Here is a 26,354-nt window from a genome sequence, read left to right on the forward strand (position 1 = left end):
CCCAGGCCCACTTCCTCCAACAGAGGGAGCTCCATGAATGCATTTGAACTGCCGGCTAAAGTTTGCCACACCGTCTCCTCCGGTATGTCTTATCTCCCGTTCGCTGTGCTCTGTGAAAAGGTGAGGCGACAGGCTGAGGATGGGATGTTTTGAATGCATTAATCAATGTCACCGTTTCGGGCACGTCCTCTTTGATGTGAAACAGACACTTTGAGAGTGTCGCCCATGCTGTGAAAAAAGGGTGATGTGCTGATGGAGAAACAGCATCCTCCGGGGATTTGCAAATTATGGGCCTACATCTGTCTCCACACTCCTTTGTCCTGTCAAGAGGCTCAGCTTATGAAATCTAAAATTTAAAGACCTTACGCTGGTTGAGGAGATTATTGTTTGAGGATATAAACGAACCTGTGGTTGAATTAAATGATAGACCTATATAGGCCTACTTGGCTTCATCCCCTATTCCTTTAGGCTACAAGTCTGACCATCACAGTCTAAATCTCAAACAACTTTACAAACCCTTTAACTATTACCTGAGTGGCCTCATGAATGTGTGAGGAAGTGCAGTTGTTGTTGATGTGTTAATACATGCGTGGATTTGCTTAATTCCTTTAGTTGTCGGAGACAGGCTTGCTCAAAGCTAATAGGTGGATGTTTATTGGGAGTTTTTAAAGGAGGCGCTGGGAGGAATTATCACCTGAAGGACAAATCTCTCCCAACAACACCACAGCAAGTAGCAGCAATTTCTCTAGTCCGCATTTACATAACATCTTAGACCGTGGGGAGGTTGTGTTAGGCAAATAAAGGCTACAGGGTGATAGTGGGCCGAGGAAAGTAGTTTGACACCTTTATGTCACTTAGGAAATGGTTAATGATGGTGTAAAGAATGTGAGTTTCTCACATTTTCAGTAAAGAGTAAATATGGCCTTTATAGGCTCTATATTTGTGGAGAAGTTGTTTTGCTTCCGAGGTCAGAATGAATTTTCAGTCTTACTTGTTTTGCAATCATGGACCAGAAGAAAAATGGAAATTTAAACACCTACAACTGAGCAAACTATCTGCCGAAGGGGGTCGTGTGATATCATCACAAGTCCAGAACATCTACTGAATTGACCTTGTGGTGAGGTTGTTCTGACAAAAAAAAGAGGGGTCTTCATAAGACCATTAAGCTACGTTTCAGTAAGTTTGTGGAACATGTCTGTTTGACCAAAGGGGTCCATCTATAAAACCTTTTGCAAAATAGGTCATATGTAATAAAAAAAAAGCTTATTATACAGGCTACATTTATTATTGAGTTCAGATAATACCTGGTATTAACATAATGATCAACTTCAAACTCGTTTTGATAATTCGTGGCACCACGTTTTGATAATCCCAAAGAGTGTGTTTGTGTGTGCAAAACCATGAATTACTGTAGAAATGCTGTTGGTGAGTGAAAGCAGTGGAGACTTGAGTCGGGAGTGTGAGGTGGGTGTGGTGGTTGTGTTTCGCCTCCTCAACACGTCGTTTATGTAAATGCGTAAAGTAAATTTTCAAAAGGACAGCCCTTTTCTTTGCCCAATGAAAATGAACCGCTGCTGACACCTGGCTATAAACCCAGGAAGGAACCCAAAGTCCTAATCAGAAAGTCCTTTTAGCCTAGAGAAAAAACCCAGAGAGGCGCAGCAGGCAGACGAGTGGAGAGACGGCCGTGATGACTTCCAGCAAGATCGAGATCCCCGGAGAGGTGAAGAGCGACCCAGCTGCTCTCATGGCATCCCTGCATCTAATGCCCTCACCGGTGCCCAACCCGGAGATCAAGTACACCAAGGTCGGTTTCCCTCTGCATTCCGCTGCCGACCGAGTATAGCTTCTTCCCGCTTCTACCCGTAGATCAGACTACCCGGATCTTTAACCAAAACTTTTTTTAAACTAAACTTTTTCCAACACAACTTTTCTAACTCCCGGTAGGCTACTGACCCGATAAGCCGACGATTGCACGTTTTTAAAGTCCCGGTGAGTTTTTTCTGCGTCCACGTGCTTAGTATAGCTCAGCATTAAACATCAATAACCCCCTGGACAAGATCATTTAAACTAAATAATTAGGCTAGATGTAAAAATATTACACATTTTATAAATAGCATATATTTGTGTGTGTGTGTGTGTGTGTGTTACTGAGTAAGTAACATGGATGTTTACATTTTAAAATTCCAGCCAATGTATCATTGCATAGACCTGAGGTTATGATAAAGACTCATAATTGATTTTGCATAAAGGTTGGGTCTCTTATAATTGCACATGCTGCAAATAACCCTATTTTTCAGGAGGGGCAATAACACATTAATAAGGGCGTGTCATAGTTTGAACTTGTTTGGTGAATAAACCGAGGAGAGTGTCTTAAAACACTGAGTAAGGTGGACAATTACTTAGCATTATTATATTTTTGATATTTATTCCACATTGCACGTGAAGTGCAGTCTCAGTCAAGACACAGACCAACATCCTTTCAGGTCACCGTATGGAAAGCTAATTATTATTATTATTTTTAAATCGCCTAAAGGAATATGAAGAAAGTAATTAAAGGGACAAGTTACTTATAAAATGTAAATATTGCAAGCTTGGAGCTAAATCTCTTTCTTAAATTTTTTCCCATTATGATTATAATGTTTCACCAGTAGTGTTTCTGTGGTATTCAATGAGTTCTAAATGTCTTAATTTAATTGATGTAAGATTGCTTACAATGATTTTAGGAATGGTTATACACAAAGGAAGGCTGCCTTTGTGTATAAACAAAACCGCCCGAAATATTTCTACCTAGTCTTAAAGTCTTTTCTTTCATTGACATCAGTAATCACAGCAAGTTACACTACACACAGGTTAGTCAAGTCCAAAGAATTGGCAGTAATTTAAATCAGGCACTACTTAATTATTATATGGCAGCAAGTTGGTTTAGTGTATAAATAGTTTAGTGTTTAAATGAACGTTGTCAGAGAACAAATGTGTTATCAGAGCAGTTTTTGGATTGCCCTACAGTCAGAAGTGTGTGGGTGGGAGAAATAGCTGTGGAAAGGAGCTTCAGTCAAACAAAGACTTTATTTGAGTCATGAAACAAATTGTGTTGCGAATATGACCAAAAGAAAATCTACTTTCAGAGAAACATGTGGTGAGGATACAGTATGTAACCTACTGTAGTTAAGTGCTTCAGCATTTTGTCACCATAATAAATAACAGTTTGTGCTTTCAATGGGAATCTTGACCCACCACAAGTCTTGAGCTACTTATACAGTTGTTGAAAATAGCTCTCATATGAAATGTGTTTGTTGCCTGATAAAAATCTTTTCAATGTCTTGATAGGATTATGTGTGTGTGCGTGTGTGTGTATGTGTGTGTGTGTGTGTGTGCGCGCACGCATTGGAACACTAAAGTACATATAAGTTGAGATTCTTGTAATGTTTGCTAGTAATTTTGAGGTCTCATCATCAGCGTTAGCAGCCAGGATGTAGCCCTCTACAGTTTTGTTGTTACAGAACAAAACTGGGTTTTTTAGCTGCAGAACAAGTGGTTTTATGATTGTGAGATGAAAGGGCACGTCTCATAGAGGACAGATTAATGATAGCGTTCAGTCAGTGCTATAATCGCTCTGTGTTAACACATGCCTCAGTTTTTTAAGTGCAAAGGGCACACTGCTGCTGCACCGTAAAGAGGATGGTACATGTTGCATAGGCTCTGTCGTGTTGTAAGCTTTCCTTTCCCTCATGGTGCAGAGTATTAGTTAAATGGGGTGGACACAACGGTGTACAGGAGGAAATTTTAGGGAGCAACTTGGTGAATTAACCCCCAGGAATTTGGATCATCCAGTCCCTGTTGGTTTGGTGGACATAGGGGGCAGAAGGGCCCTGATTTATGGGAACCCCTGGCGTGGGCTCTCCTCAAACCCTGTTCCTGTTCTCCTGCAAGGGAAACAATCAACACTGTTCACTGGACTGTAGGGCATGTGGATGGAGCTGCAAGCTTCCAGACACAGATTTTCTCTAGATATGTTTTTACACTGATATGTTAAACTTTTCTGAAATATAAAGGCGATATTAAGCTTTTTCTAACTTAAATTTTATAGAATTTCAAAATTCTTGTCAAATTTAAGTCAAATTAAGTCATGATGACTATTCTTTGTTTTGCAATGCAAAGATTACATCTGAGCGACCCTGGAAACAGAGATATGACTGATAGAGTATTATTACTTAATAGCTTTGCTTCTGTAACAGGGAAGCATGTGATAAAAAAGGGTTATTACAATCAACGTTTGCCCCTTGTCCTCTTCACCGAGTCATGAACTCCTCACCGTTCAAGACACGTTACTTGTTTAAGTAAAGGTATCTTCCTTCTTGTGTGCATCTAGTCTAGAATCTGTAGTTTTCGCACACCCTTTCTATTGTAGCTGAAAGCATGAGGAGGAAACTGTCTTTCGGTTGTCCTATCTCCTACCCCCACATTTCTATCGCTAGAAGGCTCCAACAGCTGGGTTGTAAGACAGAAACAGTTTAAAGATTGATAGGACCACGAAGGAAGACATAAATAAGAGGGCCATCATAGCTATTTATTGATGTTTTCCACTTGTGGTCGAAGTAGAGAAGAGAGACTCGGTTTTATGAATAATTAAAGCAAAGAGAAGAAACTTTTTCAAGCTCTATTTTAGTGGGTGATACCTCTGGCCTTTGTGGTTTTTCACACAGTTCAGTGATAATGAGTTGTTAAAGCAGACATTTGGTGAGACAAATTTTACTGGAATGGAAATAACTCTGCTGCTTTTGCTTTGAAGGAACAGTCTGTCAAGGGTTTTGTGTGTATATGTGTGCGTGTGTGTGTGTGTGTGTGTGTGTGTGTGTGTGTGTTTGTGTGTGTGTGGTTGTGGTAAATATGCAAGTGAAAGGTCAGCACATTGATTTGCCCTTTATTTTGAAATAAAAGAGCCTTCTGTTCTGCAAACTATTTTAAAAGCAAGAACATGAGCCACAAACGTTCATGTTAAGCTTTAACAGACTATTTCAGTTTAGCCGACTGATAAGATATATATGCTAAAAATCCCCATTTTAAAAATCTGGTTTAGTAGTTCCAATGTAGTTTTACTGTAGCCTAATTCTTTAATAGGGCAATACCATAGTTCTGCAAATATGAAAAGCTGGAAGAGAGATCATTTCAGATCTCTTAATCTAATCAGCAGTTATGCATTTTCTTCGCTCATGGTGGCATTAGTACACTTTCACCATAGGAACCTGTGCGGAACCTGTCTGCCGAAGACCCATGTATTTGTAAAGTAGTCTATGCAGAGACATCCTCTCAGTTTGGATGAATAAGAGGCTCCATCAATCTGTCACTGATTGAGATAGCACAGATGGAGGCTTGGGGCTCCCCGATGCTAGGTGCTGTCCACTGGGGTGTAAATTATGACCCTGTCTCACTGTGTGGGTTAGTGGCCCTGCCTTGCCAGAGCCTGACCTGCAGTTCTGGAGTATTTCACTTCAAAACCACCATCTCACTGCGATCAAGATCAAACAGAGCCAAAGTTAGGGGATACTGTGCGACCAAATGATTTATCACAACGAGCACAGCAAGTATTCCCCCTCCTCTTCTCTGCCTTTGCTTACACAATCTCCCTGTTCACACACACGGCCACATACTCTCTAAAACACATCTCTTTGATTGTGACAGGGTAAGTGTGCACTGCCATTAATATGTCCATTGGTGTGAAATGCCTACTTGTGCAGTGAGTGTAAATTATCATCTTAGCAGACACGTCAACATCACGTCCCCTGCCTCTTAATCACTGTTTAAGGAAGAGCAGTGACAGCGAGGTTACCATGTTAACTTCTCTACCTTCAGTCTGCAGCCCTCTTGACAAGGAATGTGTAAATCCTGGAACACAGACCAAAGTGCTTTTCTAGATGTTCATTTGTCCATTGAAAAGCGTCACACTTTAAAAATGTTCCTTTTTGTCCACTGATCCCACGAGTAGAACGGCTGTTCTTTAAACATAGATTTGAAAACAGAGATTGAAAGAATGGTTAAGTACACAGGAAACCCATCAAACCTCAGATGTTCAAAGGAAAGAAACACCAGTAGTGAGAGGAGAGGTTAGTTTTATTGTTGATTCATGAAAATCAAACTGCGTGTAGCCTTTGTCTTTTGCTCTGTCTCTTCGCAATTTGAACATTTCATCAAGATTGTTGTTGTTACGTTCTGATATATTTTGTGTAGTGAATAATATTTATATTAAGTCTGAAAGATGATATGTTTTTGTGGAAGATTTCTGGCATTTTGCTCTACTCAGATGTTTGAAAATAGTTGGATATATTACAGACTAAGCTAACTACTGACTTAAAAACAGCTGTCTGCTGTAAAAAGCAAAATCTAAAATCCCTTTTGGGAGGGTAAGAAAAGTTTTTAAAAAATAGCATCATATAAGCCTGGAAAAGGCTTTAATGTAAACTGTCACTGTGCTCCAGTGACGTGCAGTCTGCTGTGGTTTCTGACTACTGGAAGAAGTGCTCTTGAGTGAATCAATTTGAAAAGTGAAAAAGAAGTTGTTTGTAATTACAGCGTTATGTCTGTTTCTCACAAACAACAAACAACTTGAACCACTTGCCCACACACACCGATGAGACAGACGTTTGCCAGTCAGTGACAGCGAGGTCGCCCTCGGCAAAACCAGGAGCGTAGGGTGGCATTGTCTGTGGGTGTGTGAATGAAAAACATGACGGCTCCATGGTGTCAGACATGGGGAGAGGAGTAGGAGAAAGAAACGCCCAGCTGGTCTCCACTTTCACATGCTCTCCACTCACTTGTAACGGTAGTAATTATAAGACTTTTGAAACCCATCCAGAACCAGAGAGGAAATAGAGGTCCTGTGATGGGGGAGGATATGAAACTTCCTGCGCAGACGAGTGTTGCAGGTGCCCGGGTAGGATTCATCTGGCTGTGGAATCTTGGCGTGTTGTGTATAAACACACATATATGTAACACCCCCACCCCAAAACTCCCCTCACACCAACCCACCCCATCCCTCCTCCTCATCCTCCCCTTACCCCCCCACCCACCTCAAAAAAAAGAGAGAAAAGACAAGAAGCAGTGTTACATGTTCCTTCAGCCATTACCATCTGAGCTGTGAGAAGAAGAAAAGAGCCAAACAGATGTTTTGTTGGCTGTAGAAAGTATTTTGGCTTTTCTTACTTCCCATTACAGTTCATCCTAAAAAATGAATTATCACATAAAATCACGCAAAGTTTTGTTAACATAAAAAAATTATGAAAATGAACTCTTCCTCATATTTTACTTGGAGCAAGGTAAACTCATTTAGGTTTTTACTTCGAGTGTAAAAAACATTTTTAATGGATTACGACACCTGCATCAAATGTAATATTAAAGATGACCAAATCAGCAAAACATGCACCAATTTGTAGCTGATTTTGAAAAACTTATACTAAACTTATATGTGTTTGTGTACATCATGTCTCATCTTGTCATTATCCCCATGACCAGGCTCTTTCTCTCGCTCTGGATGAACTGACTGACAGCTTTTGCAGAAAGGCATGGGAGTTGCTAAATGTTTGCAGCTGCCCTGTGGCCCATGCAGAAAGTCTTGACCTGTATGCTTACTGCTTTGCTCTAATCCACATCAGGCATCCTCGTTACCCCATCAAGCATCACAGCTTTTTTGTCAGTTTTAATGCTTTTTCTTACTTAATGCAGAAGTACAAATTGTTTCAAATGTAATCATTTAAAAGTTGTACCAGAAACGGCTTAATTGCAATTGTAGAAAAATATTTTGAAAACGTTGTCATCGTCTTTGTAGTCTCTGGACACCAAGTCAACTCCAAGTACTCAGATTTTATAAACATAAAATCATTATGTGAAGTGATAGCAAAGACCCCACAGGGGGATGGGAAAAACACTGATTGCCATTTGAAAATGTGCACTCCTTGCACTTGTTTTGTTTTTTTCATTCTTGTGCTCTTTGCCCCTCATCCAAATGATCCTAAAAAGCAATTTTAAGAAACCGGGAGAGTTGATTTACGCCTCGGGCCTGTCATCTTAATCAAGTCTCTCAATGGAACCAGACAAAGGTCTAATACCAGTCCAAGTCCAGAGAGAGGGCAGAGCCAAGCGGCGGCTGACAGTTGTCCTTTTCTGGCCGTGATTTAGGGGGCGGCCTGCTCCACTGTTCTCCTGCTTCATCCGTTCTCCTTTAGCAGCGTCTTGTGAGAGGGGTTACGCCATGCATAAAGCTACCCATGGTCTGCATTCTTGCTTGGACTGTTTAGGCTGTCAGGGGGGCTCCTCTGATTTAGGGCGACCCACTTCAGTGGCCCCTATAAATTTAAAAACTAATTCACTGCTCTACAGGACTTTCTGTTTTTGTAGCTGGCCCTCTGCTCCTTATCGTTACTGACAATTTTATGAAGTGCTCTTAATGAGCGTCAGATTAAAGGTGGCCTCTGATGGAAGGCGCCTGAGAGGACTGGAGAAGCCAGTACGGCCTTGTCTATGTGTGTGTGTGTGTGTGTGTGTGTGTGTGTTTTAAGGTGTGTGGGGGATGGTGTGGGTACAAAGGAAGGGTAGAGGAATGTGTCTGTAAGGTAGGCTATGTTTCCTGTGCAGTGGTACACGCAGATACTGAACACCTTAAACGTCTGCGTGTGAGTTATTCATACGCGGGGTCCACATTGTGCACCCACAAACCGTGGGAATGAAGAGGAGGAGGGAGGCAGAGTGATGAGTCTGCTGCAGACTCTGGCAGTTTTCAGACTCCCTGGCATTTTATACCAACCCAAAAGTAAACATGGCTAACAGTTTACAGCCAATTAAATAGCACTTAAAGCCCGGCGTTTATGAGGGTAACAATGTTGGAGAGTTTCGGGAGGCTTAGGCCAATGGGATACTTGAACCTTGCTCTCAGGTTTGCTCTCGGTGCATCTGAACTCCTCTAAAGTACAAGGACAGTAAGAGCATATGTATACACAGAGCGATTTGTGCCAGCAGATGTTCTCCTTGCACTCTATCTATCAGGCAGACTGACAGCCATTAAAAACAGTGTGTGAGTAGTCTGCCTAATGGATCTAAACCATAGACTGTATGATCTAAACATGTCAGTGAGGAAGGAGCGTGTTTTGTTTTTTCTCTGACTGAACTTGCGTAATTTGCTATTTCAAGTCACACCTTGCACTTTTATCCACTTTTCATCAGCTTATGAGGGGGTTTGCTTGTATTTCAGTGGCACCGGCTAATGTTCAGCTTTGTGGTTCTGTAAACATGTATTTTTTCTTTTTGGGGCGAATAGATGGTTGAATGCGTCCTGTTTGGAATCCCAGGCGGTTGTTTAACAGAAGACACGCCTTAACGCATCACAGAATCGCGGCACGTGTTTTATGATCTCGTAAACGAGCAGTGATGTTGTGAAACGTGTGTCTGTGTGCTTGGAGGTAGGTGTGTGGGTTGGGGGTTCTGGTGTCTGATAAGGATTTATCTGCACCCCACCCCCCACCCCTTTTGTCTGGATGGTGGAGCACTCCCCAGAGAGCAATGCTGGACAGGCAGGAATCTCTGTCCAGATTTCCAGAGATGCTCCCATATCCCTTACACAAGAGTCTGGAAGAGCTGGGACTTGCTGCATGAGTTAGTCTTTCACAGCATCAACTATCAGCACATCAGTGCAGCCAACATGGTGTGATGAAATGATTACTTAACATAAATATTTAAAAAATAAAAAAGGTAGTTATTATCTCCCACACAAGCTCAGTTGGTTCGCAGATTGTATCTTTGAAGTCAATTGAAGTCAGTTTGAACACGGTTTTAATCATTCATTAGTGCATTTAATTCATACAAAGAAACTACCTACTTTACACTAATGACACTTATCCTTTATAGCATCTATTTACTAAAATACTGAAAACTGCATTTTTCCTTGCAGATTTTCATCAACAATGAGTGGCAGGACTCTGTTAGTGGGAAAGTATTTCCTACCTACAACCCAGCTACTGGAGAGCAAATCTGTGAGGTCCAGGAAGCAGAGAAGGTAAATACTCTACAGCACAGCATCTTCTGTCTGTAGAACTCCAGATGGTTTCAGTGATGGAAGAATCATTTCAGTTATGAGTATCAATATCATGCTATATAAATACTCCATGCTTTTAGTTCTTTATACATGTGTAAACCTTTTGCATTCAAAGAATTAAAAAAAGCAGAAATGCAATATGAGATCAGTCCATTGCGATTTGGTGAGAAGGCCGTTGTTTTAGTCCTTCCTTATTTCAGAAATGTTACGTTAACTTTTTCAAAAGTAAATTATTCTGAAATGCTATTGGCATGTAAAGACAGATTTCATTAGTCTGGTGGACTGCAAAGAATACACCTGTCTACTGGATCAGTTTAGATAATTAGTATGTTTCCCTCCCGTCTCATAGGCGGATGTTGATAAAGCTGTACAGGCGGCTCGCCTCGCGTTTTCTTTGGGCTCCGTATGGCGAAGGATGGATGCATCTGAAAGGGGTCGTCTGCTGTCCAAATTAGCTGACCTGGTGGAGAGAGACAGCATTTATCTAGCAGTAAGTTAACCGAATATTTCAGTTAATATTCAATTAATGTGAATTTTTTTTGTTTAGAGAGGCTAAGTTATTTTCCACATTGGTATAATAACAAAATGTCCTCTTATCTACTTGATTATTAACCTATTTATTTTATAGCTGCATTGAAATTGTAGTATAACCTCTATTCCATTGTCTCTTACATTTTATTAATATATGTTGTTTTCTTTGTTAATAATGCATTTTTATGCCCTCTGCAAAGCACGTTGAGATTCCTCTGTATAAATTCAAAGAGAACATATAACTGTAACTTAAGGGATGTAATTGGAGTTTAGTGTTATCTTAGTGTCACATTTCACCCATGGGGGAGTGTAAAGGCTGGAACAGTATGGAATTATGTGAGGATCACAAAGATATATCACATATTTCTCAAACGTCTCCCCCGTCTCTCTTCAGACTATTGAGTCACTGAACAGTGGGAAGCCTTTCCTGTCCACCCTGTTTGTGGACCTTCAAGGAACCATAAAGACACTGAGATACTTTGCTGGATATGCAGACAAGATCCACGGTACTTCCATTCCAATGGGTAAGATGCTTCATTAATTACTACAGTAGAGTTTTAGTGAAATGGACAAAAGGCAGCTTGGTGATGAAGAAGAAGATCATTGGTGTGAGTAAAAAAAGGATTTGTAGCAGATGGAGAGCAAATAATCATGTTTGTCTCTGGGGACATTTTGGAGATAAACACAACTGTGCTGTTTAGGTAAAATCCCTGGCTTGTTATTAGTAGGGGTGGGTATAAAATGGAAATACTGACTGAATTGTGTCTTCACAAAGTAGTAAAAATTGTGGAACCAAAAGTTGGGTTCTTGCTCAGATTATAATGATCAGATGTGTCTTCATTGAGATTAGATAGATCCATCCATCGTCAACCGCTTATCCTGCGTACAAAGTCGCAGGGTAGATAGATAGAGTTGATTCAATTTTAATCTGTCTTTTATTATTATTTAAATCCTAGTGTGGTCTCCACCAACTCCTGACAGAAATATTAGGCTCTTTTGCAGCTAAATTCAACACTATGTTTACTAGCTAGTTGCTAACTTTTCTGACTGTTGTATTTGTAGAGCTTTTTTTCTGAAAACAGCAGCCAAAACAATCATTTGAAAGACACTAAAATGATTAGTTAAGGCTCAGTTAACATTATACATTTTAATTTCAGCTATTTCTATTATAGAAGTATTATAGCTTCTTTAAGAAGTTCGGCATATTTAGTTGAATGAAAACAAAAGTTCTGAAGTAAAAGCAGGCTAAGATAACATTAATTGTCTTGAGGAGGCTGCCACCAATGTCGACCCTATAAGGCAATTGAATTTGGGGGTGGGAGAGGGGAAAGTTGGCTGTCTGTTTCAACAGGAAGCACAAACAAGGAAGAAGAATAAGAGAGAGGACATGAGAAACCTCCTGATACCGATGTATTGTCCCTCTCAAAGCTTCTCTTGTACACTGCTGCCAAACCAACCATGGTGAGCTTTTTCCCAGGGCTTTGATTTAAGCTTTATTGCTCTAGAATACTTTCAGAGAAAATAAACAAGGGTATTCCTGTAGCCTGTATGATGTAAGGTCAGTAATCACGTTTGTTCACCTGTCAGGATGAGGTGCAGGACATCTATCATTAGCAACCCCTCAGCATCTATACGTCTTGCATGTTATGCTGAGCTTATTGTGTGAAATTCGTATCATAGACAGTGTGAGATGAATGGGGAGTGTCATTATGTGGAGCACCTTTGGCTACACAGTTTGGTATAGTTTACATAGCTTGTTCCAAATTGCAATATAAGTCATTCTTTCAAACAAATCTCGCAGATACTTGAGTTCCTGCGGAAAATCTCATGTCTAATAGGTTTATAGTTTTGTTCTCTGAACAATAACAGTTTTGAAAGACCCAACATCCACTTTGGTATTACGGAAAAAGGTTGACATATGAGAATCTTTACCAGAGTTTTGTGTTCATTTTCAAACTTTCACTGTATCCCATTGTAAATGATTATGTGGCCTATCATCTAACATTGATCATTTCAGTCCAAATGCAACATTAGGCAATGTTTCATCAGCTGACGACTGTTGTAACAAATTCATACACACATTTCTCAATATCAGTTGTTTTTGTGGAGAATGAACAAGCATGGCACACCCTCAGTAAGTACCTCCTTTAACTTAAGTAATGCAAGAGGAATGAGCAAACCTTTCCAGCATAACACCCATCTCTATGACCTAAAACAGTTACACACATGCCTGTGTTGTAGAAGGTTCGAAACGAAATGTAATCTCTCACTAGGGTAAAGTAACAGGAATGTTGCGTGTAGATTCATTTACAAATTAACATGTTGAGTCAACAACACCGGGGGTATCAGGTGGTGTTTTTCATTTGTTTCAGGCATTTTTCAAGCTTTACACTACTGAAGCTAAAAATGTATAACAATAACTTATTTTCTCTTTGTGTCTGATTGTGTGTGTGTGTGTGTGTGTGTGTGTGTGTGTGTTTGTGTGTTCTGCACGTGCCTCCGCAGATGGAGAGTATCTGACATTTACCAGGTATGAGCCCATTGGAGTTTGTGGACAAATTATTCCTGTGAGTATTACCCTTCCTATGAGTGACATGCATGATGAATACAAATGGACATAAAAGTTAAAAACAGATAAGACTGTTGGCTGAGTTTAAAAGAGATGTCGGTGGTTGATAGTCTGACCTGTTGTTTTTTTTAAATTTCATTCTGCATTTTCCAGTAATTCCCTGACAGTCACTGTTTATTTGGGAAAATCCTGCTGGTAAGCCCCAAAAATAACGGTGCCAGTGAGCTTGAGTAATAGAGAATGAGAACTGAAAGGCAGAAGAGTGAGCTGAGGGATTTAACATAGTGGGTTTGAGGAAAGGCAAATGGTGAGAAAGGAGGAAAAGATCAAGGAGAAAGAGACACTGTTGATTGTGCAAGAGTGCAGAAAGCGTGTGGTTCTGCGTTGAGCCCCATGGGCTCCTGTGTAAAGCAGAAATAACACAGGCCTGTGTGTTGTACAGTGATATGAGTTTATTGCACATGTGTTGCAATTTCCCGGCTTTCTCAGAATTACTGTGGGAAGAGAAAATACTCTACAAGTGCCGAGAACATTTTCTCACTTGACTATGTTTAGACAGAGTGAAAATGAGAGTAAGTGACTTAAGAGCGATGAATTATTGAGCATGACTTGTGACCACCCAGTGTGTCAGTCAGATGTATGAAGTCTTTTTCCGGTGCGCGCGTGTGTGTGTGTGTGTGTGTGTCACGCACAGTGGAACTTCCCTCTGATGATGACAGCATGGAAGCTGGCTCCAGCGATCGCATGTGGAAACACTGTTGTCCTCAAACCTGCTGAGCAGACACCCCTCACCTGCCTCTACATAGCATCTCTCGTCAAGGAGGTAAATGACAGGATCACTTTGCCAACCACAAGGCAGTTTGCCAACACTTTGGACAGTCCAATGTTAATACTCCAATAACTGAATCAGAATCATTTACAGGTTTCAGTTTGCCAAGAACACAGTGTACACTATGATTCTGGCCAACACTTTATTTAGATAATCCAATGTTAATGTAACCACAAGGTGACAAAAAACAGATGTTTAATGAAGTGTTACTTGTCTGGTGCATCTTTTCAGAGTCTATAATTCAAATTTCCACCCTTAGATTAACGCCAGCCAACACATTTGCCAGAGATAAAGGGTCAGTCACATAAATAAAATATCTGACACAAACAATATCTCCCACTTGGTGAAAAGAACTACACACACATAAACAAACTGAACGGCTGCAACTGCACCAGCGCTGACAGCCAAAATTAACACTAATAAAATTCAGCTAATATTATTATAAGCTTTTGTTTCATGTCTGGTTTCACTATGTGATGAACTGCTACAAATATGTCACACAACACAAGCAGCTAAAGGTTAGCATAAGGGCTAACACCTTGGAATAAAGTGAAGTGCATTTGAACAGTGATGTGATCGTTTAGGTTAAAAAAGTGCTAAAGTGAACGAGCTACTTAAGCCTAGTTCACACTACACGATATTTAGCCCAACTCAGCGAGCTCGGTGAGCTCAGCAACCATCAGCCTATGATCAGGAGTAAATCAGCGGTCGATCTGCGGTCGGCAGTGGTTATGTGTGAACTACACAACAACGCATCAAAACGGCTCCCCGACACATTTCTGACACATCACCAACGTCTGCCAGATATCTAGCATGCCAAATATCTGGACGAGTCGACTGACTCGACATCCACATCCAGCCAATGAGAGCAGGCAGCTGGCAGAGCAGGCAGCTATTTTTCACCGCAAAAGCACTTTTTACTCACCTCCAGCTCTCTCTGTAGCTCAGACAATCCCTGCTACCTGCGTGTGCTAATCCATTCTTTCACCCATATTCTTTGTCTTTATAATTGGTATCTTTATAATAACAAACAGCAGCTAGTTTGTGTGTAGGTTTGCGTCATTTTCCGTGACAAAACGTGGTTTGGAGACCAGCATCAGGTCACAGAGTCGATGTCAGTTCGCGTAGTGTGTGACCCCGTCACTCATCAGTCACGGAGTGTGAACGCCACACCCACTTCAAGACTCCCGTCACAAGATGGCAAGTTCTATACTGTGAACCGCTCGGCAATCGGCCACTGAAAGTCGTGTGGTCTGCACAAGGCATTAAAAAACCCTGGTGTGTTTGCCCAGTTAGGATGGTTTGTTTGGGCTAGGGTGAAAGCTGGTGCGGACCAAACCACCACACCGAGACCCTTGAGAGGAGGTTGTCTCTGTTTTTTTGTAGTTGGAACATGATCTGACCTTGATTTGACCCAACTACCCTTAACATATCATGCTTAGCCCACATTTCTTCAGATTAACATGTCAGTTATCTTGTTATTGTACATGCTCAATATTAGCTTGTTCTGCTCAGTCGTCAGCAGTATAGTACTTTCAAGACTTTCCTGAAAGTGCATTTGGCATTCTGCTGGTATAGTTGTGCCCGGTAGTATATTGTTTAGATAATTACCACAGGGTTATGAGCTAATGCCAATAATGCCATTTCACTATGTTAATTCGCATAGCAATGTTTCTCCCAGAGAAATATGTACTAGTCTAGAACACAGGACCTTCTTCCTGTATTTACTTTCATGCTCCTGCCCCTGACACATCTGACCAATAAATGGAGTGAATGTTCTCATGTGGTTTGTAGCGGTGCATTTTGGTTTGCTTGGATTTTTCTCTGTTTGAAAAAAAACAGAACCAAGGGGGAAAAATGCTGAATCAACTGATTCAGACCAGAGCAAACAAACCATAGGTGTGAAAACGCCCTTAGTCATTGAAATCAAATCTTTAAATAAAATGATTGGAATAAGCAAACTGAGTGGTGCGTTCTCACTCTAACTTGAAACTCAATAGGAAGTTGAATATCATATCATTGAAGCACAGGACAAAACATAACATAGCTTCATATACAGTGCAGCTAAATCTGTTGAGTCAACATTAATTATGACTAATTTAGTTATCCACGATAGAGGTAAACACATAAGTACATTTAAAAGGATAGGAACAATGCAGCATCACATGTAGAGAAACCTAATCATGCTGTACACATCTCAGTGTCCACATCCTCCCTGTATTCCCTCTGCCCCCTCGGGCCTCGCCTCTTTCTGGAGACTATCTGTCTGTTGCCTTCTTCTTTTTGATGTTCTCTTGCTTCTCTGCTGGTAGGGAGGTTGGGTTGGGTCCGGATTCCCCCACACTGCCTGTAGTTTTGCTTGGCTCTGCTGTCATCTCCGTTAAAGCTTGTTTCCTCTCATATTGTTTTGACAGGCTGGGTTTCCACCGGGAGTCATCAATATTTTGCCAGGATTCGGGCCAACAGCAGGAGCTGCAATTGCTTCGCACATGGGCATAGACAAAGTGGCTTTCACAGGATCAACCAAGGTATTTTTCTCTAATAAAATGGCTCAGATCAACAGCAGCCTACTGCTTGCTTTTGTCAGCAAGTGACACAGTGACCAACATGTGCAGAGCATAACAGCAGGCTGGGTAATGAGGGGACGTTGTGTGTCTCTATTGAAGTCTAAATGGCAAACAAATGGGGTCTTACTTGAGTTGCGTGCCCTGTCATTATTGCAGGGGGCTCTGATATTATCTCACACACATGCACATATTTGTGCTGTCAAGAGTATACAAACACATTCTTTTCCCTTTGCTGTCTCTGCTGTATTAATGTACGTCCGTAGCGCCTCTCATTGAACTTACTATCAGGACACTCGCAAGATAAACCCTTGTAGCTTCGGGGGAGCAGTTAATGGAAAGGTAAATCATCAAGGACATACCATTGCGGTCTGAACACATTCCTCGGAGGGAACAGCCAGAGTGACAGCAGATTCCTTTTCTGCAGATCAATTATAAACATCTGTTATTTCTAACTACAAACTAACCCCTCTGGTAAAACCATTTACAGCCATCCTAATGTAGAATTTATGTTATGATGTGACCAGCCTGTATTTCACATGTATCTTGGTACATGAGCCAGGCTTATGTAATGTTCGGATTAGCATTGTGGTTTATGAAGATGTCTGTTTTGACTCTGGTGGTGTGTTGGAGAAGCAGTGTGTGTACGTGTTGTTAACCTCCGATAAGATCACACTGGTATAGACATCATAGATTACTGTCCATGATAAAGAACCAAACCATAACGAAAGCAAAATAAGAAAGCACAATGAGAAATGAACGTTAAATTCAAACCTAAATGAATGTCAGACTGAGGGAGCAGTGGGGATTTTTGTATACTTATGTTTGCTTTCCAATATCTCGATCAGTTGAGTGCATAACACATAATGTGAGCTAGAAAACATCTCGAGTGTTAGTAAAGGTGATAATTGAATTAATTCATAAACTAATAGATGTGAATGAAGAATGTTTGAAGCCATGCTAGCAGCATGACAGAAGGTGGATCTGTCAATCCACCACTTTGGACTGGTAAAGGTAAAAGGTTAAAGTTTTACTTGCTAACCATTAGCATTTGCCTAAGTATAGAGCTGCTAGCATGGCCCTTGAATATGCCATTCAATTTTACTGTTATTTAACTTTGAAATTTTTCAACTTTTTTCATTTAATTGCTTTCTTGTGTCTTAGTGTGTCTATGACTGTTTTTTAAATATGCCATATTAACCTACGATCATTTCAACCATTTATTGAAAACTTGTAAATTCAAAAACACAACATGAGCTGAGACCTGGTAACCAAACTTGATAAACATGGTCAAATATTACTGTACTCTCTAGCCTCTAGAGCTTCATCTAAATTGCCTAATTGACTAATCAGAACTACTTAAAGTGCGAGCTTTAGTAGTTGCTATTGGTCCATATATTGTTTCTATAATTTTAAATATTGTCCTAGTTATCATTATAAAATTAAAAAGTACCAAAATCTGAACTATGTACAAATATTCATACAGTGTATGAATGGCTCTAACATTGTGTCTCTATGATTTTCCAGCACAGTATAACATAAAACATACATTTTCCTATTGTCATTCTGTCTCTCACATACAGACACACACCCAATCAGTGTGTGCACGCAAGCTTGCATAAATGCACCTTATAACACAAACATCTTCTTTGTTTTATCATCTCGTCTTGATTGAACATTTCCTTTGTGAGTGGCCCAGTTTTTTTACTAGTTTTCCTGTTGTTTGATGTGATCTGGAGTCAATTACTGAGAGAATGAGCCAGTGCTGTAAGAGAGTGCTGATGCCCAGACAGTGAGTCACCGCACTGTAGTAGCAGGGGTGGGGGGATACTGGCCACCACAGCATCTCCTCACAGGGTGGAAGATGGTGGTGTTGCTACAGGTGGATTTTAGGACCGCAACTCATCCTCGTACTGACTCACATGTGGCTGTGACTCCACACGGAGGAGTCTCTCAGCCCAGCATGTTTCCTTTACCCCTGAATAAACACACGCTACCCCCCTTAGTCAGCCTCTTTGTGTTTCTGATCAAAGACAGACAAAACACATCAGACACAAGAAGCCAAGCCAAGTATTGTGTTGTTTTTATACAGCTTTGGTACCAGCCACAGCACAGCAGTTGAGTCTGTTCTATTATACCAGTATCCTAAAGCGACTCTAGACACTAGAGAAGACAGTGAAAGAGGATGAGCCTTTTCCATGCTGGAGGTGGGGTTTTTTGGTTGCGCAGAGAGGGTATTTTTCCACTTTATACTGTTAGTTCTCTCGGAAAGTAAAACAGACTGTATGAGTAACAGGAAGATGAATTCTTGTTTAGGGTTGTGAGGGAGGTGTGTGGGGTTTCTCAGGCTTATTATCTAGTTCCTATCTAGAATTATGTGTCCATGTCCTGACATGGAAAGAAAATCAGTTAAAGAAGGTATTTTATACTGACAAATTTTGTCACCAGACAAAATACAAGTTTTTAATGTAATGACCACATCATTACCATGACTTCCATGTTCATCATCTTATCAATCTTAAAGGAGTAGTTCAACATTTTGGGAAATAGTATTTGCTTTTTTGTACGTTGGTGTCTGTGGTAAGATTGATACTACTCGTACATTAAATGTGAGGCTTGCAACCATTTAGCTTAGCTTAGCATTAAGACAGAGGGAAACAGCTAGCCCCAGTCCAAAGGTAACAAAATCTGCCTATCAGCACCCCTAAAGCTCACTGATTACACATTACCTTCCATAAAACCACAATATGTCATCTTCACACATACACTTTTTGTACTGATTAGAAAAACAAGTGTTAATTAGTGAGATTTAGGTGGTTCATTTCTAGTCTTTGTGCTAAGCTAAGCTAAACAGCTGCTCCAACTACATATCTGGTGTAGAGTGGTATTAATCCTGTCATCTAACACCTAAGAAGACGAATAAGTGTATTTTCCAAAATATCAAACTATTCCCTTAAAAGACAATATCAGTGGTTTTGCATTTTAAGCCGATACTACACTGACTTGTACTGTACAAAATAACTAACCAAGTTTGCAAAACTGAATTTGGTTTACTGTTCCATCTGTGAATCTGTTTCCATGTATGTGATTCCAGTTAGTGATCTTATCAAGTGATCCTGTTTTTTAAATTTATTATTTATTAGTCTTCATTTTGTTTATGTGTCACTTTTGATAAGGATAAATAAAGTGAAAAACCACTGCAAATCCCTTGTTGTCTTCCATATCGACAGACTCATTTCACACCACCCACACACTTTGTGGTTGCTTCTTCCTGCCCTTCATTAGACATCAGATGCAGTTCCTGGCTGAAACCTAATTTTATTTTCCTGTTGCTGTCTCCAAAAACCTGTAATAGATATTCATTCTGTGTGTTTTCAAAACTCATGTTTCAGCTGCCCTACCGATGCATTCCCTGTTTGGAGCTAACCAACCTCTTTAAGCTATTTAATGGCTCCAGCTGATTTACTGATCTGGCTCTGGGCCTGCATCTTTGTAAGTAAACCTCAGATCTGTTTCCTTTGCTAGGTCGGCAAGCTGATCCAAGAAGCAGCTGGGAAGAGTAACCTGAAGAGAGTGACGCTGGAGCTGGGAGGAAAGAACCCCAACATCATCTTTGCAGATGCTGATTGTAAGTTTCCAAGTAATGTTTTATTCAGTGCTCCAGTCACCCTCACTAGGTGGTCTGTCACTATTTTGTTTGGTTATGTGTCCCATTCTCAGGTCCTTCTATATATGGATAAACATATGTGGACTGAGAATCTTAAAATACTCAAAAGCTTTGTAGTGGTATGAAAACTTGTGGATGGATGGGTTTCATATAAAGTGGCTTGCCAAACTGGGGGTGGTGAGGCTTTCAAACGCTTTCAGCAGCCGTGAGAGGCCTGTAAATCAGGAGAATGGACCCTGACTCAGTCGGGTGCTTTAGCCGAGACCCATAAATCACGGGGGTCCGTTAACCCTTCGTGCACAACAGCAGGGTCCTGTCTCTCAGGTGTCAGGTATCAGATTTGCACAGGATAGCTCCAATAAATATCTGGGCAAATTTTGTAACAATGGACTACACACATTACTTTTAATTTTTTTTAACCAAATGAAGTTTTTGTATGTACATGTGAAGATTATACCTTCTGTTAAAATTCAATTCTGTCTTATTTCAAGTTTTTACGAGTTTTATCTAACTACTGAGTAACTAAAATCCCTTTTCCTAGTGGACTTGGCTGTAGAACAGGCCCACCATGGCGTGTTTTTCAACGCAGGCCAGTGCTGCACGGCAGGCTCTCGCATTTTTGTTGAGGAGCCCATATATGATGAGTTTGTTCGGAGGAGTGTGGAGAGAGCCAAGAGGAGGATAGTCGGCAGTCCTTTTGATCCCACTACTGAGCAGGGTCCACAGGTGAGGTCAACAGATCCATAGCTTCATGAAACTTCAGCAGAGGTTTCATGTGAGCAGAAGTTCTGTTTTCTTTTTCTTTTAGTTTGTTGTATCTCATCTTTTGTGTTTCTCTGTCATTTTTTTATTCGTCTTCTCGGTCCTGGACTCTCCTATAATGTCTGTCCTCCATGGCCACAGATCAGTTGGGAGCAGCAGAATCGTGTGTTGGAGTATGTCCAGAGCGGCATCAGTGAAGGAGCCAAGCTGGAGTGTGGAGGCAAAGCTCTGGGCGTGAAAGGGTTCTTCATTGAGCCCACTGTATTCTCTAACGTGAGGGATGACATGCGCATCGCTAGAGAGGAGGTACATTGACAAAGAATAGAGATTTTGATAATTCTAGCTAGCAACTAATGCATGTATACATAAGTGTGGAAAGCAGTGGTGGAAGAAGTAGTAAAAGTACTACAATATAAAAACACTCCATTCAAGTCAATGTTGAAAGCTTCCATCCATCCATCCATCATCAACCGCTTATCCTGCGTACAGGGTCGCGGGGCGCTAGAGCCAATCCCAGCTGACATTGGGCGAAAGGTGGGGTACACCCTGGACAGGTCGCCAGTCCATCGCAGGGGTTGAAAGCTTGACAAAGTCAAAATACCTAAAGTATTATTAGCAGAATAAACTTAAAGAATCTAAAGTAAAAGTAATCATTATGCAGAATGACCCCTTTCAGAGTGTAAGGGGTCAAATGTAAACACATGAACTCAAGTACTCTAAAAATTGTACATAAACCTGCACTGCAGAACGTTTGTCTCCCCTTCTGGCACTGAGAGGAATGACACAAACAATCGATGTTTGCTTATGACATATGCCTCAAGTGAGTTTGCCCCAATCTCGAGTTCAGAAATAGTTACAAAAATACAGAGAGATTTCCACAGTTCCAAGACAATAATCCATTATTTAGGTAGAAAAAAATGTAATAGTTACAAAGCCTACTCCAAATATTTTACAAATTCCCACCTGTCCAAGAGCAGTAATGCTAGATCCGTGTCTGCCCTCAGTCCTTTCAGTTCTTTCAGCGCTGTCCAACAAGGAAAAGCTACACCAATCGTTTCCTTGTTTGTCCTTGCCGTGGATTGCTTTCTTTTTTTTTGCCTGTAATCCTTCTGCTGAACGCCAAGTTTCTTTTTTCCTGTAGAATCAGAAACCTTTCTTGGACGCTTCATAGGTTTTTCTGCCATAGGCTCTGCCATACCTCTAGTTGCTGTAGCCTTCTCCTTTGCTACGGTTGCAACACAGCTATGTAGAGAGAGTTGCGTCATTTTCATCTTCATTCAATTTCAATTGCAGTTTTATTGGCATGACTAGATACAATACAATACCAAAGCATATTAACACAATCTATACAATCATAATAAACATAAATAAATAATAGATAATTCTTAATAATAAATGTTCTTTCCAGCAATACTCTGCCTGTATTTTATTTTTTACTTATTATTTTTGCTGTGTTGGGGATATTTCTGGGTGTCAGTCTTTGGGCAGTAGCAAGGTGTGAGGGCGGGAAGCTATAACAATTTAGCGAGCAGGTTACATTGCAGGATTACAGGATTAAGCTGGCTGGATGACAACACATATAGTGGGAGTGTGATGTCATTCTCTGCTTAGGATGACATTATTCTACTATATCTTACATAGCAAATATTATTAGCTGCTATAGTAATGTTCAGAATTCATGTATAGAACCTTTAAGTACAGTACTTGAGAAAATGTACTTCATTACATACTGGATAAAGTTTTTGTGTGAGATGATTGGTGGTAATCTTATCCTTAACCCTTCATGCCTCTTTATATGTGAACAATAATATAAATAATGTAAATGAATGAGAGGATTTTAAATCTATAACCAACCTGTTTATTCTTATCTGTTTACAGATTTTTGGCCCAGTCCAGCAGATCATGAAGTTCAAAACTATCGAGGAAGTGATAGAAAGAGCCAACAACACAGATTATGGTTTGGTTGCAGCTGTATTCACCAATGACATCAACAAAGCCATGACCATATCCACAGCCATGCAGGCTGGCACTGTCTGGTGAGTTTCATCTGCTGTGCTTCCTTAGCTGCAATCAGTAATATTTTTCATGTGGGAAATATCAACCATTTCAGACTCTGGCATCCAGAAACTGTAAACTGGCCGTGTGCCACTTCACTATCATTACACAAGCCGCAAAGAAATGTTTTCCTTCCTTTTCTTCACTTTATCCCTTCAGCTCAGACATTCAAGATATAAAAATATCAAAAGCAGCGTGCCAGGGCAAGACAACAATGTCAATCGTAAATGTAAATTGACACCCTAATTTTATAATTTGTATAAATTAAATGTTCCTAAAATATTACTTCTTGAATTCATCTAAAATTGTTTTGTTTCTTTTGTAATTACCTGCAGATGGTTTTGAGTAGAGGTAGACGTATAGCTAACGGTATCCGCCAGTTTTTCACCACTTGTCATACTTGACTGCAATCCTCTGCAAGCTGAGGAAACATCTTTCGACTTTGTCCTTCATTCTTGATGCTACGCAATCACCATCCCACATCTCATCCTCTGTTGATGATTATTTTGGTACTTTGAGAAGGACCAAACCTATTTTTTCACCATCTTTTCTTCCTTGACAAATCCTGTCTTTTCCAGACAATAGTCCGTAACTGCTGAAACCGACCATAATGACCAGTTCTTAAAGAATTAAGAAAGTTCGTAAAGAATTCCCTTCATCCCTTCATTGAATATTTAGTCATAAATTTTGTCTCATCATTAGATTTCTCTGTTGGCTTGGCTTGTACAGCCTCACCAAGTTTTGACACACCTCAGCTTTCTGTCAAAATTACTCTTACACAATTACACAACTTTTCTCCAGTACTCCGTGCTTTATTCACCAAACATTTTCCGCTACTTTGTCTTCACCAGATCACCGTAGATGCTAAGTACACAAAACAACATTACCATCATATTTTAAAAATCACGTTTTAAGAAAGCACATAAACATAACAAAGCAATTTTTTTAAACGCACAGTGGCACATGTAATGTTCTGCCACTAGGGGACTCTCACATCAAAACAATAACAAAAGAAGTAGTTTGATGATGGGAGTTGTTGTCGCCACCACCACTACTGCCTTCATTGCAGTCAGCTTCTCCCGGTTAGATTTCCTTCAGTGTTCATCGTTCAAGGTTTTTACTGGTTGCCGAATTATCCTCAGAGGTCTCCTACTCTCCAAAACAGGCCAGCTGAATAAAACCAGTAAAACACTAAATAAAGAATTTCTGTGTTCTGTGTTTCACTGACACTGTTGGGCAGATACCAGATGCTCGTAGCCCCGGCTAACGTTTACTCAGCCTGTTTCTCTGAAAACTTAAGATCCAGACATCTGATGACTAAAATGCCTAATCCAGTTGAAATATAGTTAAAAATGACCTCTTAAAAATGTGGCTTAACGCATGATAAAGAGTACATTTTTGATAGCTTCTGGCAGAAAACCACAGCTCTGACATATGGGCAAAGGCGATATGACGACAGTGACAGTCGACCAAATAAAATCCACTGTTACGTTGAATAAAATTACGGCTTTCTCTGGTTTGAAAACAACATTTGGGTTAATGTAAGTACACAACTCGAGAAACTATATAACATAGGCCTAGTTGTTTTTAGACATTTTAATGCAGAAAACTTACATATTATACCTTTAAAATGACAATGTATTAGTGTGGCTGCAGTCTCCGGCAGAGTTATGTCTAATTTTCTCAGCCCGAAAACTTTCAGTCGTCAGACTACTCCTTTTCCCCAACTTCCTCTCAACTTTGATCTTCTTAGCATTCTTAGCATCTTTTCTTTCCAGGCTTCTGCAGTTAGTAAATTCACAAATATACAACCTAACAACTTGCAGCTGTGTTTGCAAAATAATAATGGAATAATGTTGTTAGAAGTAGATGGTTTCAAATACAGCAATGATGATGATAATACCTTCATCAGTCTTACTGAATGCAGCTTTGATACTACTGCTTTTGACAGAATTATGCACCATTTTACAATAGCAAACCGCATAAGTGAAACGCACAAGAGTGATCAATGTTTTGTGTGTATTTCCCAGGATAAACTGCTTCAATGCTCTGAGCACACAGTGTCCATTTGGAGGATATAAAATGTCTGGAAATGGACGTGAATTGTGAGTATGACTTGGTAGCCTGCCCGCAGAATGTTACTAATATTGACTTTCTGTTTTGAAAACCTACTTTCCAAAATTGCATAACATCGCATAAATCTTTATCTAAGAGGATATTGCAATTTTTCTACACCAGGAGCCTCCAGCAGTGTATACACTATATTTCAACACAGCTGTCAGCACGACAGTTTAAACAAAATGAACAGCATTCTTACTATTTCCTCTTGTCTCTCTTTTCAGGGGAGAAAGCGGCATGAAGGAGTACTCAGAAGTGAAGACCATCACTATGAGGATGGTCACCAAGAACTCTTAAGGCAGCCACACTTTTTTGGGAGCAGGTAGCATATTCCTCATCACTGACACCACCTCATGTCAGTCCGTCCACGGTGGCAAACCACATTAACCATCAGAACTAGTTATCTCCATGGTAACTACAGGCTGTGACCACTTGCTGCCCTCCCAGTTCCTCCATCAACTCTGCATTGCTCACCACGGACAGTCAGTCAATCCCTGTCCAGCTATCTCCACTCGCCTTGAGTTTGTGGACTGTCTCTAGTCTAAACGACAACCACTGAACTACCCCCATAATGTATACCTCCTCCACTAACTACACTAAAGCACTCACAGAGACGATGGGGAAGGCTGTTCTGACTGCAAACACCAATAACAACCCCCCTCCCAGCCGCCTGATCCTCACCCCCCAGATGCTGGATGCTCAGAGACTCAGTCGCTGCACTTGCAATCAACCCTTTACTAGCAACTTGTAATGTGCTGGGAGGAAGATTTTCTTTGTACTGTGTGGTATGATCGTCAAAAACCTCATGTGTCATTGTCTTGGTAGAATTTATGCAAGCATGTCAGCTCATTTAAGACCTCTGATGATGTCAGCCTCAGAGATGAATGGATGAAATGTTAATGCAGAATTAAAGTTGATTTTCTAATTGTCTTTGTTTATATTTTAGCTTGTATGACTTAACACTGTATGTCAACCGACTGATGTAAACATGAAGATTTTAACCTCTTAAAAAGCATGTTACTCTCACCTGCTAATAAGAGGAGTAGATGTATTTTAAACATTATTAAACTGATTTTCATTGATGTCCATTTATGTTTATGTTTATACAATCATATGCTATGAAATTATAAAATTACCATAGTTTTTTTTTCTTCAGTAAAAATCTTTTTACTGGAAAA

The 26,354-nt window shown here is 40.3% G+C and overlaps 1 protein-coding gene across 1 annotated transcript; it reads left to right on the forward strand.

The window, feature by feature from the left end:
* Nucleotides 1-1,589: 1,589 nt before the first annotated feature.
* aldh1a2 (aldehyde dehydrogenase 1 family, member A2) lies at nucleotides 1,590-26,354 on the forward strand. The gene is made up of 13 exons (XM_038701022.1): nucleotides 1,590-1,807; nucleotides 9,938-10,042; nucleotides 10,431-10,571; nucleotides 11,007-11,136; nucleotides 13,118-13,179; nucleotides 13,876-14,004; nucleotides 16,425-16,538; nucleotides 20,100-20,202; nucleotides 20,783-20,967; nucleotides 21,145-21,309; nucleotides 22,882-23,039; nucleotides 25,089-25,163; nucleotides 25,401-26,354. The coding sequence occupies exons 1-13, from the start codon at nucleotides 1,691-1,693 to the stop codon at nucleotides 25,471-25,473; spliced, it is 1,557 nt and encodes a 518-aa protein (XP_038556950.1). The 5' UTR covers nucleotides 1,590-1,690; the 3' UTR covers nucleotides 25,474-26,354.

This window comes from Micropterus salmoides, unplaced genomic scaffold, assembly GCF_014851395.1.
Source record: "Micropterus salmoides isolate LMB-PRFRI ecotype aquatic unplaced genomic scaffold, ASM1485139v1 Ms_hic_scaffold_6, whole genome shotgun sequence".
Lineage (NCBI taxonomy): Eukaryota > Metazoa > Chordata > Actinopteri > Centrarchiformes > Centrarchidae > Micropterus > Micropterus salmoides.